Here is a 16074-nt window from a genome sequence, read left to right on the forward strand (position 1 = left end):
CCTTGCACCTAAAGGTTTATTGCACGATGCATTTTGCCACGAGGATACTAATAATAGTAACCAACCCCCCCACCCCAATACCACGTCTAACAAGTTCGTGTAGCCTTATTTTTAGATGCGTTAAGCCGTGTAGGGTTTTTTTTTCGCAACTGACTAACGTGTGTGTGTGTGCGTTACTTGACTGGCGTTTGTTTACTTCCTTATGCAGGAGCAACCGAATTTCCGCCAATCGCAAAACCCTTCCTTATCGTTGGCCGTAAGGCATCCTATTCGTTTTGCAACGTCATTGTTCAAAACATCTTCACTTCAAGGCTGATAAGCGCACGAAACAATAAAAAATAACTGTTCTATCTTATCGGGTGATATTTGGCTGCTTAAGATGTGTTGCATCGGTACAATATCATAGTTTTCCTTTCTTTATACTTTTGGTAGACTTTGTCGTATCGGACTTTGCCGTGGTTTCGAACACATCGTCCATCGGTTCCGGTATGATCTTCTGCACAAAATCGATAACCCGCAGCAGTTGATCTTTCTTGATTTCGTGTAGTGCGGTCCGATGGGGCACGAACTGACCCCGTACACCAAGCTTGGCCAGCTCGTCGAACGTTGTTTGACCCCATTCGAGCGGCACTAGTGTGTCCCGTTCGCCGTGCATCATCAACAACTCTGGTAGCTGTTCGTCATCCGAAATACAACCGAGCGAATCGTACACGATGCTGCCGGTGTTCAGGAATGAAGAGATGGCAAACACGCCACCCAAGTCTCGGTTCAGATGATAACCGGTGTGCATTGCCAGTGCACCACCCATTGAGAAGCCACCGACAACGATTCGATTCAATGGTACTCCAGCGGCCATCTCGCGCACTACCATTTCATTGACGGTGTCGTATATCGAGGCTAGCGAGGTTCTTATTTCGGGACAGTCCATTTCGATACGCTTTCGGTTGAACCATACGTTAGAGTTTTCACCTCCCATTGGCGTATACGGTTGTACAGGTGCCGTAGGTATGATCACCTTAATGTGCGGAAATTCCATATCGCGGCCTAGAAGGAATCGTATCCATTCCGTCAAACCGTTCCCTGTATCGCCTGCGAACGGATAAAACCGGACCGTACATCAATGTATAGTTAAGGCAATTGAAATTATAATCACGGTACATGATTAACCCGGTGACCCCCATTCTTCATGTTATGCTGTACGTATGGGTTTTTGTTTTTACATAACACTTACCAGAACCGTGCAAGAATATGAGCGTGCCGGCATGCTTTTTGCCCGTAGGATTAAAAACCTTCTCTATCAATCGCATTCCAATGCTGAAATGTATCTATGAGGTAACGCCGTATCACTGGTGAACGATATCGAACTAGTCTGCCAGCAGGAGTAAAACTGATCAAAATGAAACTAAAAAAAAACTCGTTCGAACGGAAGCAAATCCCAACGATTTGGTTACCAACTTCGTATCGATTCGTAGCGCATATGAAAAGTAAACAAACTGATGAAGTCGTTTGACAGTGGTAAGAATTTCGGACATGATCGTGACATTTCATTTAATTCATTCCCTCTTGGCAAGCTTGCTGCCCATATGACAAAGCGGTCCCAAATCACAATTTGACAGCATCTCACTATGGCGAGCGTGATGACAGCAGAAGGTTTCCATACTGAGTTGCTGTGACTGGCTGTGTGTTCCATAGTGAGTAAGCATTCTATTTTTCTCCGCCACGGTGAGACGCTGATGTTTGTACGATACGAGCGATACGATCGATACGATCGTAGCGGCGAGCGATACGATCGCCGTGTGTGGCTATGTGTTGCGTGTGTGTGGACAGCAACCACATTATGCTCACGCGAGTAGAGCTATTGGCTATTCGCTATGGTTGCCTTGTGCGGTTTTGTTTTCATTCCGGACTAGGCAAGAATAGTTGCGATAAAATTATCTTAAAGTTTGCGAAAACTATCGAAATATTTATTATAATTGTTCGTCCTTTTTTTAGATCGCCCCTATTTCTCACCTTACTCAAATTATCTATCTTTGTTTGAAACCAGTGGATTTTTTTTACTGCTATGTAAATACAACTGTGAACACTCTATTTGTGCTATTTGTAAAGTTGATTCAAAACGAGCCCTGAACGGAAACTGCACGAAAAAAATAAATAAAAATTGCGAAAAAAAGGAAGCAAAGCAAAACGGATTCTAAGAAAAAAGCCGAGTTTAAAGATTGTTCGAAAACGTAGATTTTCGATTTTAATGCTAACAAATAGTTTTTAAGGCAACCAAATCATAATTTTATTTATTTTTAAATTTCTATCGAATATAATCATTTTTAAGTTGCTACTTTTGTGGCATCGAGCAGCCCGATAACAGTCTAATAACAAGCTTATTGCACTACAACCTGCGCAATAACAGTCCCAATAACAGCCTTATCGGGCTGCCCGATAACAGTCCCAATAACAGCCTTATCGAGCTGCCCGGTAATAGTCCCAATAACAGCCTTATCGGGCTGCCCAATAACAGCCTTATCGAGCAGCCCAATAACAGTCCCAATAACAGTCTTATCGGGCTGCCCAATAACAGTCCCAATAACAGCCTTATCGGGCTGCCCAATAAGAGTCCCAATAACAGCCTTATCGGGCTGCCTAATAACAGCCTTATCAGGCTGCCCAATAAGAGTCCCAATAACAGCCTTATCGGGCTGCCCAATAACAGCCTTATCGGGCTGCCCAATAACAGCCTTATCGGGCTGCCCAATAACAGCCTTATCGGGCTGCCCAATAACTGCCTTATCGGGCTGCCCAATAACAGTCCCAATAACAGCCTTATCGGGCTGCCCAATAACAATCCCAATAACAGCCTTATCGGGCTGCCCAATAACAGTCCCAATAACAGCATTATCGGACTGCCCGATAACAGTCCCAATAACAGGCCTTATCGGGCTGCCCAACAACAGTCCCAATAACAGCCTTATCGGGCTGCCCGATAATTTTAGTAACTAGTATTCCCTCTAATACTAGGTTTGTATTAGTTTAGCACCCATATACTGTATACTAACTTAGTATTCTCCCGTATACTAGGTTAGTACTATTTTAGTATCCGTATACTGTTTTAGTATCCGAATACTAATTTAGTATTTTCCCGTAAACTATTTTAGTAACTGTATACTATTTTAGTATCTGTGTACTATTTTAGTGTCTGTATACTATCTTAGTATTCAACCCGTATGCTAGGTTAGTACTATTTTAGTATCCGTATGCTATTTTAGTATCTGTATACTATTTTAGTGTATGTATACTATTTTAGTGTCCGTAAACTATTTTAATATCCGGCTCCTAATTTAGTATTTTCCCGTATACTATTCTAGTATCTGTATACTATTTTAGTATCTGTATACTATTTTAGTATCTGTGTACTATTTTAGTATCTGTATACTATTTTAGTATTAACCCGTATACTAGGTTACGGCCTGTATACCAGGCCTTATCAGGCTGCCCAATAACAGCCTTATCGGGCTGCCCAATAACAGTCCCAAAAACAGCCTTATCGGGCTGCCCAATAACAGTTTTGTTAAGCTGCCCGATAACAGTCCCAATAACAGCCTTATCGGGCTGCCCGTTAACAGTCCCAATAACAGCCTTGTCGGGCTGCCCATTAAGAGTCCCAATAACAGCCTTATCGGGCTGCCCAATAACAGTCCCAATAACAGCCTTATCGGGCTGCCCGGTAATAGTCCCAATAACAGCCTTATCGGGCTGCCCAACAACAGTCCCAATAACAGCCTTATCGGGCTGCCCGATAATTTTAGTAACTAGTATTCCCTCTAATACTAGGTTTGTAATAGTTTAGCACCCATATACTGTATACTAACTTAGTATTCTCCCGTATACTAGGTTAGTACTATTTTAGTATCCGTATACTATTTTAGTATCCGGATACTAATTTCGTATTTTCCCGTATACTATTTTAGTAACTGTATACTATTTTAGTATCTGTGTACTATTTTAGTGTCTGTATACTATCTTAGTATTCTCCCGTATGCTAGGTTAGTACTATTTTAGTATCCGTATGCTATTTTAGTATCTGTATACTATTTTAGTGTATGTATACTATTTTAGTGTCCGTATACTATTTTAATATCCGGCTCCTAATTTAGTATTTTCCCGTATACTATTCTAGTATCTGTATACTATTTTAGTATCTGTATACTATTTTAGTATCTGTGTACTATTTTAGTATCTGTATACTATTTTGGTATTAACCCGTATACTAGGTTACGGCCTGTATACCAGGCCTTATCAGGCTGCCCAATAACAGCCTTATCGGGCTGCCCAATAACAGTCCCAAAAACAGCCTTATCGGGCTGCCCAATAACAGTTTTGTTGAGCTGCCCGATAACAGTCCCAATAACAGCCTTATCGGGCTACCCGTTAACAGTCCCAATAACAGCCTTATCGGGCTGGCCAATAACAGTCCCAAAAACAGCCTTATCGGGCTGCCCAATAACAGTTTTGTTGGGCTGCCCGATAACAGTCCCAATAACAGCATTATCGGGCTGCCCGATAATAGTCCCAATAACTGCCTTATTGGGCTGCCCGACAACAGTCCCAATAACAGTCTCATCGGGCTGCCCAATAACAGTTTTGTTGGGCTGCCCGGTAACAATCCCAATAACAGCCTTGTCGGGCTGCCCGATAACAGTCCCAATAACAGCCTTATCGGGCTGCCCGATAACAGTCCCAATAACAGCCTTATCGGGCTGCCCGGTAATAGTCCCAATAACAGCCTTATCGAGCTGCCCGTTAACAGTCCCAATAACAGCCTTATCGGGCTGCCCAATAACAGTCCCAATAACAGCCTTATCGAGCTGCCCAGTAATAGTCCCAATAACAGCCTTATCGGGCTGCCCAATAACAGTCTTATCGGGCTGCCCGATAACAGTCCCAATAACAGCCTTTTCAGGCTGCCCAATAACAGTCCCAATAACAGCCTTATCGGGCTGCCCAATAACAGTCCCAATAACAGCCTTATCGGGCTGCCCGATAACAGTCCCAATAACAGCCTTATCGGGCTGCCCAACAAAAGTCCCAATAACAGCCTTATCGGGCTGCCCAATAAGAGTCCCAATAACAGCCTTATCGGGATGCCCAATAACAGCCTTATCAGGATGATAATAACAATAACAGCCTTATCGGGCTGCCCAATAAGAGTCCCAATAACAGCCTTATCGGGCTGCCCAATAACAGCCTTATCAGGCTGCCCAATAACAGTCCCAATAACAGCCTTATCGGGCTGCCCAATAACAGTCCCAATAACAGCCTTGTTGGGCTGTCCGTTAACAGTCCCAATAACAGCCTTGTTGGGCTGCCCAATAACAGTCCCAATAACAGCCTTATCGGGCTGCTCGATTAAAGTCCCAAAAACAGCTTTATCGGGCTGCTCGATACCAGTCCCAATAACAGCCTTATCGGGCTGCCCGAAAACAGTCCCAATAACAGCCTTATCGGGCTGGCCGATAACAGTCCCAAAAACAGCCTTATCGGGCTGCCCAATAACAGTTTTGTTGGGCTGCCCGATAACAGTCCCAATAACAGCATTATCGGGCTGCCCGATAATAGTCCCAATAACTGCCTTATTGGGCTGCCCGACAACAGTCCTAATAACAGTCTTATCGGGCTGCCCAATAACAGTTTTGTTGGGCTGCCCGATAACAATCCCAATAACAGCCTTACGGGCTGCCCGATAACAGTCCCAATAACAGCCTTGTCGGGCTGCCCAATAAGAGTCCCAATAACAGCCTTATCAGGCTGCCCAATAAGAGTCCCAATAACAGCCTTATCGGGCTGCCCGGTAATAGTCCCAATAACAGCCTTATCGAGCTGCCCGTTAACAGTCCCAATAACAGCCTTATCGGGCTGCCCGATAACAGTCCCAATAACAGCCTTATCGAGCTGCCCGGTAATAGTCCCAATAACAGCCTTATCGGGCTGCCCAATAACAGCCTTATCGGGCTGCCCAATAACAGTCCCAATAACAGCCTTATCGGGCTGCCCAATAACAGTCCCAATAACAGCCTTGTTGGGCAGCCCAATAACAGTCCCAATAACAGCCTTATCGGGCTGCTCGATTAAAGTCCCAAAAACAGTCTTATCGGGCTGCCCGATAACAGTCCCAATATCAGCCTTATCGGGCTGCCCGATAACAGTCCCAATAACAGCCTTATCGGGCTGCCCAATAACAGTCCCAATAACAGCCTTATCGGGCTGCCCAATAACAGTCCCAATAACAGCCTTATCGGGCTGCCCAATAACAGTCCCTATAACAGCCTTATCGGGCTGCCCGATAACAGTCCCAATAACAGCCTTGTTGGGCTGCCCAATAACAGCCTTATCGGGCTGCTCGATTAAAGTCCCAAAACAGTCTTATCGGGCTGCCCAATAACAGTCCCAAAAACAGCCTTATCGGGCTGCCCAATAACAGTTTTGTCGGGCTGCCCAATAACAGTTTTATTGGGCTGCCCGATAACAGTCCCAATAACAGCCTTATCGGGCTGCCCAATAACTGCCTTATCGGGCTGCCCAATAACAGTCCCAATAACAGCCTTATCGGGCTGCCCGGTAATAGTCCCAATAACAGCCTTATCGGGCTGCCCAATAACAGTTTTGTTGGGCTGCCCGATAACATTCCCAATAACAGCCTTATCAGGCTGCCCAATAAGAGTCCCAATAACAGCCTTATTGGGCTGCCCGATAACAGTCCCAATAACAGCCTTATCGGGCTGACCGATAATTTTAGTAGCTAGTTTTTCCTCTAATACTAGGTTTGAACTAGTTTAGCACCCGTATACTGTATACTAACTTAGTATTCTCCCGTATATTAGGTTAGTACTATTTTAGTATCCGTATACTATACCCCGTATACCGGATACTAAATTAGTATTTTCCCGTATACTATTTTAGTATCTGTATACTATTTTAGTATCCGCATACTATTTTAGTATCCGTATACTATTTTAGTATACGGGGAAATACTAAAATAGTATATGCATACTAAATTAGTACACAGATACTAAAATAGTATCCGGTTACTAAAATAGTATACGGATACTAAAATAGTATACGGGAAAATACTAAATTAGTATCCGGTTACTAAAATAGTATACGGATACTAAAATAGTATACGGATACTAAAATAGTACTAAAATAGTATACGGATACTAAAATAGTATACGGCAAAATACTAATTTAGTATCCGGTTACTAAAATAGTATACGGATACTAAAATAGTATACGGATACTAAAATAGTATACGGATACTAAAATAGTTTACGGATACTAAAATAGTTTACGGATACTAAAATAGTAGTAACCTAGTATACGGGAGAATACTAGGTTAGTATACAGTATACGGGTGCTAAACTAGTACAAACTTAGTATTAGAGGGAAAACTAGTTACTAAAATTATCGGGCAGCCCGATAAGGCTGTTATTGGGACTGTTATCGGGCAGCCCAATAAAACTGTTATTTGGACTGTTATCGGGCAGCCCGATAAGGCTGTTATTGGGACTATTGTTGGGCAGCCCGATAAGGCTGTTATCGGGACTGTTATCGGGCAGCCCGATAAGGCAGTTATTGGAACTGTTATCGGGCAGCCCGATAAGGCTGTTATTGGGACTGTTATCGGGCAGATAAGGCTGTTATTGGGCAGCCCGATAAGGCTGTTATTGGGACTCTTATTGGGCAGCCTGATAAGGCTGTTATTCGGGCAGATAAGGCTGTTATTGGGCAGCCCGATAAGGCTGTTATTGGGACTCTTATTGGGCAGCCTGATAAGGCTGTTATTGGGACTGTTATCGGGCAGCCCAATAAAACTGTTATTTGGACTGTTATCGGGCAGCCCAACAAAACTGTTATTGGGCAGCCCGATAAGGCTGTTATTGGGACTATTACCGGGCAGCCCGATAAGGCTGTTATTGGGACTGTTATTGGGCAGCCCGATAAGGCTGTTATTGGGACTCTTATTGGGCAGCCCGACAAGGCTGTTATTGGGACTGTTATCGGGCAGCCCAACAAAACTGTTATTGGGCAGTCCGATAAGGCTGTTATTGGGACTGTTATCGGGCAGCCCGATAAGGCTGTTATTGGGATTGTTATCGGGCAGCCCAACAAAACTGTTTTTGGGCAGCCCGATAAGGCTGCTATTGGGTCCGTTATTGGGCGGCTCGATAAGGCTGTTATTGGGACTGTTATCGGGCAACCTGATTAGGCTGTTATTGGGACTGTTATTGGGCAGCCCGATAAGGCTGTTATTGGGACTGTTATTGGGCAGCCCGAAAAGGCTGTTATTGGGACTGTTATCGGGCAGCCCGATAAGACTGCTATTAGGACTGTTGTCGGGCAGCCCAATAAGGCAGTTATTGGGACTATTATCGGGCAGCCCGATAAGGCTGTTATTGGGACTGTTATCGGGCAGCTTAACAAAACTGTTATTGGGCAGCCCGATAAGGCTGTTTTTGGGACTGTTATTGGGCAGCCCGATAAGGCTGATATTGGGACTGTTATCGGGCAGCCCGATAAGACTTTTTTTGGGACTTTAATCGAGCAGCCCGATAAGGCTGTTATTGGGCTGCCCAACAAGGCTGTTATTGGGACTGTTATCGGGCAGCCCGATAAGGCTGTTATTGGGACTGTTATTGGGCAGCCCGATAAGGCTGTTATTGGGACTGTTATTGGGCAGCCTCATAAGGCTGTTATTGGGCAGCCCGATAAGGCTGTTATTGGGACTCTTATTGGGCAGCCCGATAAGGCTGTTATTGGGACTGTTATTGGGCAGCCCGATAAGGCTGTTATTGGGACTGTTATCGGGCAGCCCAATAAAACTGTTATTGGGACGGTTATCGGGCAGCCCGATAAGGCTGTTATTGGGACTGTTAACTGGCAGCCCGATAAGGCTGTTATTGGGATCGTTATCGGGCTGCCCGATAAGGCTGTTATTGGGTCTGTTATCGGGCAGTCCCATAACAATCCTCATTGGCTCTCATTGGACCTTTTTGGACTCCTATGGTACCCCTTTGAAACTTTCCTGGAGTCCTTAATAAGGTTTTTCAATGGATATTATCATGAAACTGTCAGCAACCTTTGAAGGGTCCACATGGACTCTAATGGGACCCATTTGACACTCTTTTGATACTGGAATGGAAACTTTCATAAGACCTGCACATTTACCTGGGACCTTTACAGGGAATGGAAGTCAACGGAATGTGATCTTACTATTATCGGACTCTTATTGGGCACCGGCAATGATCCGATGGCATGATGGTAGCGGCACCGGTCTTCCCCCATACGCAGGACTGACTATTCAGCTACGAGTAAAAACAGTCACAGAAAGCCAGAAATGGCAGGCCCCTTGAGGTTGTTGTGCCGTTAAAGATAAATAAGAACCATGTACAATTCTATCCGTACCGACATTTGAAACAAGACCAACTAAAATGGAATAAAAGCAATTTGAAAACGCATAGATTTCGTGTGTCTATTTTCATTCGATTTGTTATACAATAAATAGTTTTTAAGATAGCTCAATGGATAAAACTAATGGAAATCGAAGCTCAGCACATGGAAATTAACATTTTCTCTCACTTGATTTTAAAAAGACAAAACTCACACACACACGCATACAGAAACACCTACTTGCACGGTACAAGGATGCGTTTGACTAGATTTTATGCACCAATATTACGAAATAAGGTTTTGCTGATACGTGCTAATCGCTTCCCAAAGCAATCTGTTTCGTGGCCGTGGGATGTCTAGAAACGTGTTATCTTGTTTGGTGAAATTGACGTTAAAGAGTCGGTACAGCTGTACGGATTGGTGATGCCATAGAAGTTCGGTGCTATGTGGGTGACGTTACCACCCGGCCGATCCATCGGTGAAACGATAGTGTCATTATGGTTGCCAATCGTTCCATTACTAGTGCTCATGGTTATGGTACCATTTTCCTGGCGCAAACGTCGTTGACCACGCAGTGGCAGCGTTGGAATTTCACTGTTTGCCGAATATGCCTCATCCAGATCCTGATCCATAACGAAACTATCGTCCGTGGGAGATCGTTGTCGCATTGCCGGATTAACACACTCATATACGCTCTAAATGGGCAAAACAATATTATTAGCAGTGTATGGCACCTAGTGTCATTCGTTCCGGTTGCTTACCTGATCTGAAATGAATTGATTAGCTTGGGCAAATGCTAGTGAGGTGAGCGAAGGAAGCGCCTGTACAAGATCCGAACGTGCGATACTGCGTACCATCAGGAAGCAGCGCGGTATCATAATGCCAACCAGCACCGCCAGCGCGGTAGCGACTAATCCCAGCGAGATGGCAGCTTCACGCCACTCGTACCCGAACATACAGAGCGGTATCCAAACCGTCCATATTACCAAACATAATACCGAACCCGTCACAAGCAACAAGCCCTCCCGGTAGTTGCGCTGCGAGCGGAAGATGAAGGGTGCGAGAAAGATGAGCGATACCAGCAGCACGCCATCATATGCTATCACCGCCCAGAACCAGTGTCCGTAGTATATTTCACCGCAAGAGATACTGTGTGCGTTCGCGTGCAGTACGATCACGAGCTGCGTGGAGAGTCCGAGCTGAACCAGGGTGCTAAAACCACAGATCACACTCTGGATGTATCCGTTGATGTGCGAAAGGAAACCGCCTTCGCTACCGATCGAGGCAAGCATGATCGCACGACACAGCAGCAACGAGAATGTCATGCAGTAGCACATGGACACGAGGAAGATCTTCACCGTACAGTGTGCATTCCACGTTAGCATCGCATCTGTCCGATGACCCGTAAGATCCGCCGTGTATCCCGTGTACTCGAGGCTGAACGGGATGAAGGCAGCAAATTGTAGTATCAAGCTAACCAACAGTAAGATGCTCCCCAACGGATGTCCTTCGAGAATGTCGTCCATGCAGACACGTACGATCAGAAAGATCAGTATAGCCGCACAGAGCAGTATGCCCAGCGATGATACCGTCAGACCTGCTGCTACCCAAGCCTCCATCTTGATCTGCCAGTACATCTCGCCGTACTCTTCCGCATCAGGCACTCCGCCGTAGTACACGGGACGATGATGTCGCTCGATAAAATCCGGATGGCGTATTTCAAACTCTTTCGCGCAGTAAAAAATCGTACCCAACTTCGACGGTACGTCCGCACTGATCGCTAGCCGCTCATAGACGGTCGTGTAGTTAGTGATCGCATTAGAACTAGCAATTAACCTGAGCTCGTTGTCGTCTGGATGATCGTATTGCGTGCTTTCCGTACGGTTTACGATCGGGCTTGCATTGATTCGCTTCTGCCGTAACTCGAACTTGATCGACTGGGTGGAATTCTTCAGCTGGAGACGGTTCAGTACCTCCGGCGTTGATCGTTTTACATGATACTTCCAATTGTTCATACACTCGATGCTTGCGTTTCGGCAATCGCTTCCGGCACGGTTCAGAAGATCAACTATCTCGAGCAGCAGATTGCCATAGGCTAGAAGTTCCGAGCCGCGAAAGGTAGTGCCGTAGCGCTCCCAGGAGTAGCCGAGCGAGGCAACATTCAGTTCTGTTTCCGCTATCACGTACGCTCCATTCGGAAGATCTAAAAAGAGATAGAGATATGGATAAGAATGCACGACCATTCGAAGGTTGCCTGTGTTGCACAGGGATTCGGTATTATACGCACCAGGAAGATACAAACGATCAGTTCCAGTGAGCACCAGCACGAGTGTACCGTTCAACGCAAAGCTGATAGCCGGTTCCAGTCCCAGCAGTATGTAAATTGTATCGCTACTGGGATAGTTCTCCAAGCAGAGATGTTCATGTCGGCAGATGGTACTGAACCGAGTTGACAGTTCGTTCGAGCCGGAGTATACCATCGCGGACGAGTTCCCGTTCGACCAGGGCAGTTCGTACAGCAGATGGGCGGCTTTAGTAAAAAGGAGCTCGTTTGTTGATGGCAGCGGATATATGTTGTAGTCGAGAGTTTCCGACAGAAGTCGAACCGAGGGCCATAGCCGCGAACTGACGAAGATACCGATCGTGTTCGTTGAGCATTCCTTCAGAACATTTACCTCCTGCTGCAGGGTTCGTTGGCTGAGCGAAGTATTCAGGAGATGAATTATGTTCACACCTGCAAATAAATAAGCAAAATATTATACACGAACAAATTGAACGAAATGTTTCGTGCATGTGTTTGATTAGTTCTATCAGAAAATGAGGCCACCCGGTAAAATCGTACTGCGTTCGTACAGAATCGATTCACAATCGAAGGTATTTAGTTGCTAAAGGTCGTTCGGTGGAATAAATTATTTTGAAACCTAATTCTCTGATTTCGCTCCCATTTCCCACCGGCCACTTACCTATGCTGGCGTTTCCCCGCCCGCCGGTCACTAGCCGAAGGTCATTAATGCGATCAATCGTGAATAGCATTGCCCCAAAATCATCTGACTCAACAATGAGTGTTAGCATCAGGTCACCTTTCAACCGATACACCCGGTAACCGTACTGTGCAGCATACAGCTCAACGTGCTCGTTCTCGCCGTCCAACGGATACGGTTCCTGTCCTGCACCGCTTCGTGCACCGTGCAACTGAACCGTTGCGTTCGATGTACGCTGTATCCGGTTGGCACGCGACATCTGCCGCTGATGGTGATACGGGTGTCGGTTCTCAGTGCGAGACATGTCGACATACGGCCGATCAGTACAGTTTGAGCCTGTGCTTTCGTCCTCGGTATCGTTCGATGTGGTGGTGGTGGTGGAAGTGCTCATCACACGTGAGGTGTTTGTAATCGGTTGGTCAATCTGTGCTGATGTGCTGGACACCATTGGCTCTGACAATAGTTTTGGGTACGGGTTCGATTCGGTTTCTTCCTGGGTGCTGTCGGTGGTAAGATTCGTTACCGTCAACGATTGCAGAGGATCCTCCACACTTTCGAGACTTCGCCCATCCTGCACCTCGAGCGAACCGGAAGTTTCGAGCGACGTGAGCTCATGCTCCGATAGTGAGGTATCATAGTTGGTACTATCTTCGCTGGAAAGGAAGCTACCTTCCGATGTGGAACTATCCTCGGACGGTTCTGCGGGTTCGGTCAATGCACTGCTCGAAGCATCTGTTGCTGGACGTACCGTGTACGGTACAGTTCCATGCGTGTTCAGTGGCACCACAGCCGTCGGAGTTGTGTAGCCCGGTAATGTTGAAGGTGATGACGCTTGTACCGGGTACACATCCTGCCCTCGTACGTGTGGTATCGCTTGACAAAAGGCGAACAAAATACCTGCGGGAAAGAATGGAAAACGGTAAGAAGCGAATCAAATAAATAAGGAAACATTGCTTAAACCATCCAAGAACGCAAGCGGCATTGTCTTGGGTTGACGGAAATGAGGGTGTGAGCGGGTGGAATACCACATACTGAAATAAACGGAGCAGTTCCCAAAACTAAAGGGGACTCGCCAAGACTCTCGCCTAGAACACCTATCACCTAGTTTGGCCACGTGCTGCGCTCTCTATTTTCTTCATCATTTCACCCCGGTAGAATGGTGTGTTCAATCGAGGGTGTAATTGAGCTAAGGGAGTGGTATTTAATGTCCCCTTATGGAAAGCGACCAGGACGCAGAACAGCAGTGGGTACTGAACCGTAACGATGTACCCCGTGGTATGCACTTCCGTGGGGGAGAAAAACAAAAACTTTCCACTATCGCGATCACCCGAACGTCAACAAAAGGATCACACGCAGAAAGGATTCCCTTTCGTGTAGGCGAACTCATCAAACTTCAGGCACTCATTACGCATTCCACTTTGTCGGCGCCTGATGCGTTGCAGTTCATTAGGTTATTGGCGATGTAATTAAAAGACTAATGTGACTTTCGATTGTTGTCGAAAACTGTTGTAAAACGATTATGATGATTCTTTAGCGATGTGTACATGGTTCCTGTGTCTCTTCTAGCGCTTCCAGCGCGGCCCTGCCCTGCTGGGTGGCGCAGTTGTGCATAAGCATAATGAGTGCATGCCTTTGGTGCATAACTAATGCAATCTTGGCCGGTAGATGGTATCGCCGGACCTGGGAAAGCGTAACTAATGAAACAAATGCAGCACCACCTTAGCACAACCTACGCGTGCCAGGCTAGCATTTGATCTTGAAATTGTTTTGAGGGACATAAAGCGGCAGCAGCTTTTCCTTTCTGTTTCGTTTTTATTAGGTTAATGACGATTATTAAGCGATGAGTTTAACCATCAGCTTATCATTAGCCAATTTTTAGTATTTTTCTATATAAGTATTAAAATGGACACGTTTTCTGCTAACTCGTTCAGCTTTTGGTGTGTCTCTCGAACGTCCCATTGATAAAATGCGATCGCAAAAATTCAACAGTTGAAGCATTTTGTTGTCTTTTCCGAAGCCAACGGAAACGGAAACAAAGCACTGTCATGAACCGCACACCGTCATCTCCGTCCTATTTCTCGCTGTCTCACTGTCTGTCGACCATCTAAAGCACGCGAAGGGCGCGGTTTGGTAACTGTTTTCCTTTGCGAAAATCAAACATTCGCCCAATCGTCCCGCGGTGTGGACCACTTACCGATAAGACACGCAACGCACGCGCGTTGCCACCGTTTTCCTTCCATCATTATCAAATCGACCGTACACGGGGAAGGTTTCACTCGGACGACACTCCGTACCGTGCTGGATGTTTGTGGCGCTGGTTGCTTTCGCTCATTAGATACAGCGACTGGGCTGGACTTCGATTTGTTGCTTCGATTACAAGCGTTAACCGGGCGAATCAGCCCTTTGTGGAATCGCGCCTCAGCGTGGTGGTGAATTTTCCTACCATCGAACGCACACACGGTCCTGTACGATCAGCATCCGATCATCGTTTCACGTGGAAGTAGCGTGCGTTCGCATGGAACTTCTCGTGCATGAATGCCGTTTGAGGGTGGGTTTTTTTTTGTTTTCTTTTCACTTCTCAACCATGAAACACAACTCTTCGACGCACTTTTCGATGTTATTGGTCCATTTTTCGTTAAACACTTCTTGAGTACGTACGTTTGTTTGGCTAAAACCATGCTTCTTCTGTTCTCTTTTAGAAGCGTTCTATCAACACCACATATTGCACTTTGGATTCGCCTGTTCTGACACAACTGCACGCTGCAGTGCTGGAATGCATTCGCTCACCGCACCGTATGGCATTCCTGCTAACATTAAACACAGTTCACTGACGTGCATTACCCTTCGATGTCCTGAAACGGAGGTAGAAGTGTCGGAGCCACGATTCATCCACATTTGACCGTCCAGGTATTTCACGGATTTAACCGATTAGCTTAATGCGATCCCCGGCGTATGGCGTTTCCCGGTGGAAATCGGTGGACAGTGGTTTGACCATGGCACGTGGCGCGACCGAAAGAAACAACCAACCAAAGCTACCGCTAAGACGACGATGAGGATGATCCTACCGGTTCGACCGACGGTAAACAAATGGAAGCCACAAAGGGGCTCCTTCCCAGGTCGGCCGTTGCTCAGAAACGGGCCCGCTTGTACGTTTGCGGGGTGTTTTGTTGTTGTTGTTTGTTGCTACGTCTCTTTGCCCATGCCCGTTTTATCGAAGCGGAACGAGACCAGCTGAACGAGGTACCTCGCTCCCCTGTCCCCCAACCGAACTCCGCGAAACATAAACCCTGTGTTCCATGGAGGGTGTGTTATTATTACTATATCTTCCGGACGATTGTTGCTTTCGTTTGATTTTTATTACTTTGGTCAATGAAACGTTTTATTTAGCCGCAATTGATTAAATTAAAGGAAAAACGTGGAAATTATTGAGGAACTTTGTGTTACATCAGAAAAAAAACGGCGACAACATGTAATACTAATAAGGAAAATCAAATTCGTTACACGATCACGACATACATCGTTTCCCATACGAAACAAGGGAACCTTGAGTGTAAAACCTTACCTTTTTTTAATTTATCGGACGTTTTTGGAAGGTCTCTTTCGTCTGTATCTTTAGTCTGCGTTATTTGTAATACCTTACTATAAATGTTTCCATCTT

At 45.8% G+C, this 16074-nt stretch overlaps 2 protein-coding genes across 2 annotated transcripts; both read right to left on the reverse strand.

Annotated features, from left to right (window-relative positions):
* Positions 1–400: 400 nt before the first annotated feature.
* On the reverse strand, positions 401–1307 carry LOC128708531 (lysophospholipase-like protein 1). Its single transcript, XM_053803509.1, has 2 exons — positions 1232–1307; positions 401–1089 (listed from the first exon to the last, which is right to left on the reverse strand). The coding sequence occupies exons 1-2, from the start codon at positions 1305–1307 to the stop codon at positions 401–403; spliced, it is 765 nt and encodes a 254-aa protein (XP_053659484.1).
* Positions 1308–9791: 8484 nt separating this feature from the next.
* On the reverse strand, positions 9792–14659 carry LOC128707632 (protein bride of sevenless). The gene is made up of 5 exons (XM_053802590.1): positions 14611–14659; positions 12399–13313; positions 11723–12169; positions 10197–11638; positions 9792–10130 (listed from the first exon to the last, which is right to left on the reverse strand). Exons 1-5 carry the CDS (start codon positions 14657–14659, stop codon positions 9792–9794), a joined length of 3192 nt encoding a protein of 1063 aa, XP_053658565.1.
* Positions 14660–16074: the final 1415 nt, after the last annotated feature.

This window comes from Anopheles marshallii, chromosome 2 (genome assembly GCF_943734725.1).
Source record: "Anopheles marshallii chromosome 2, idAnoMarsDA_429_01, whole genome shotgun sequence".
NCBI classification, from domain to species: domain Eukaryota; kingdom Metazoa; phylum Arthropoda; class Insecta; order Diptera; family Culicidae; genus Anopheles; species Anopheles marshallii.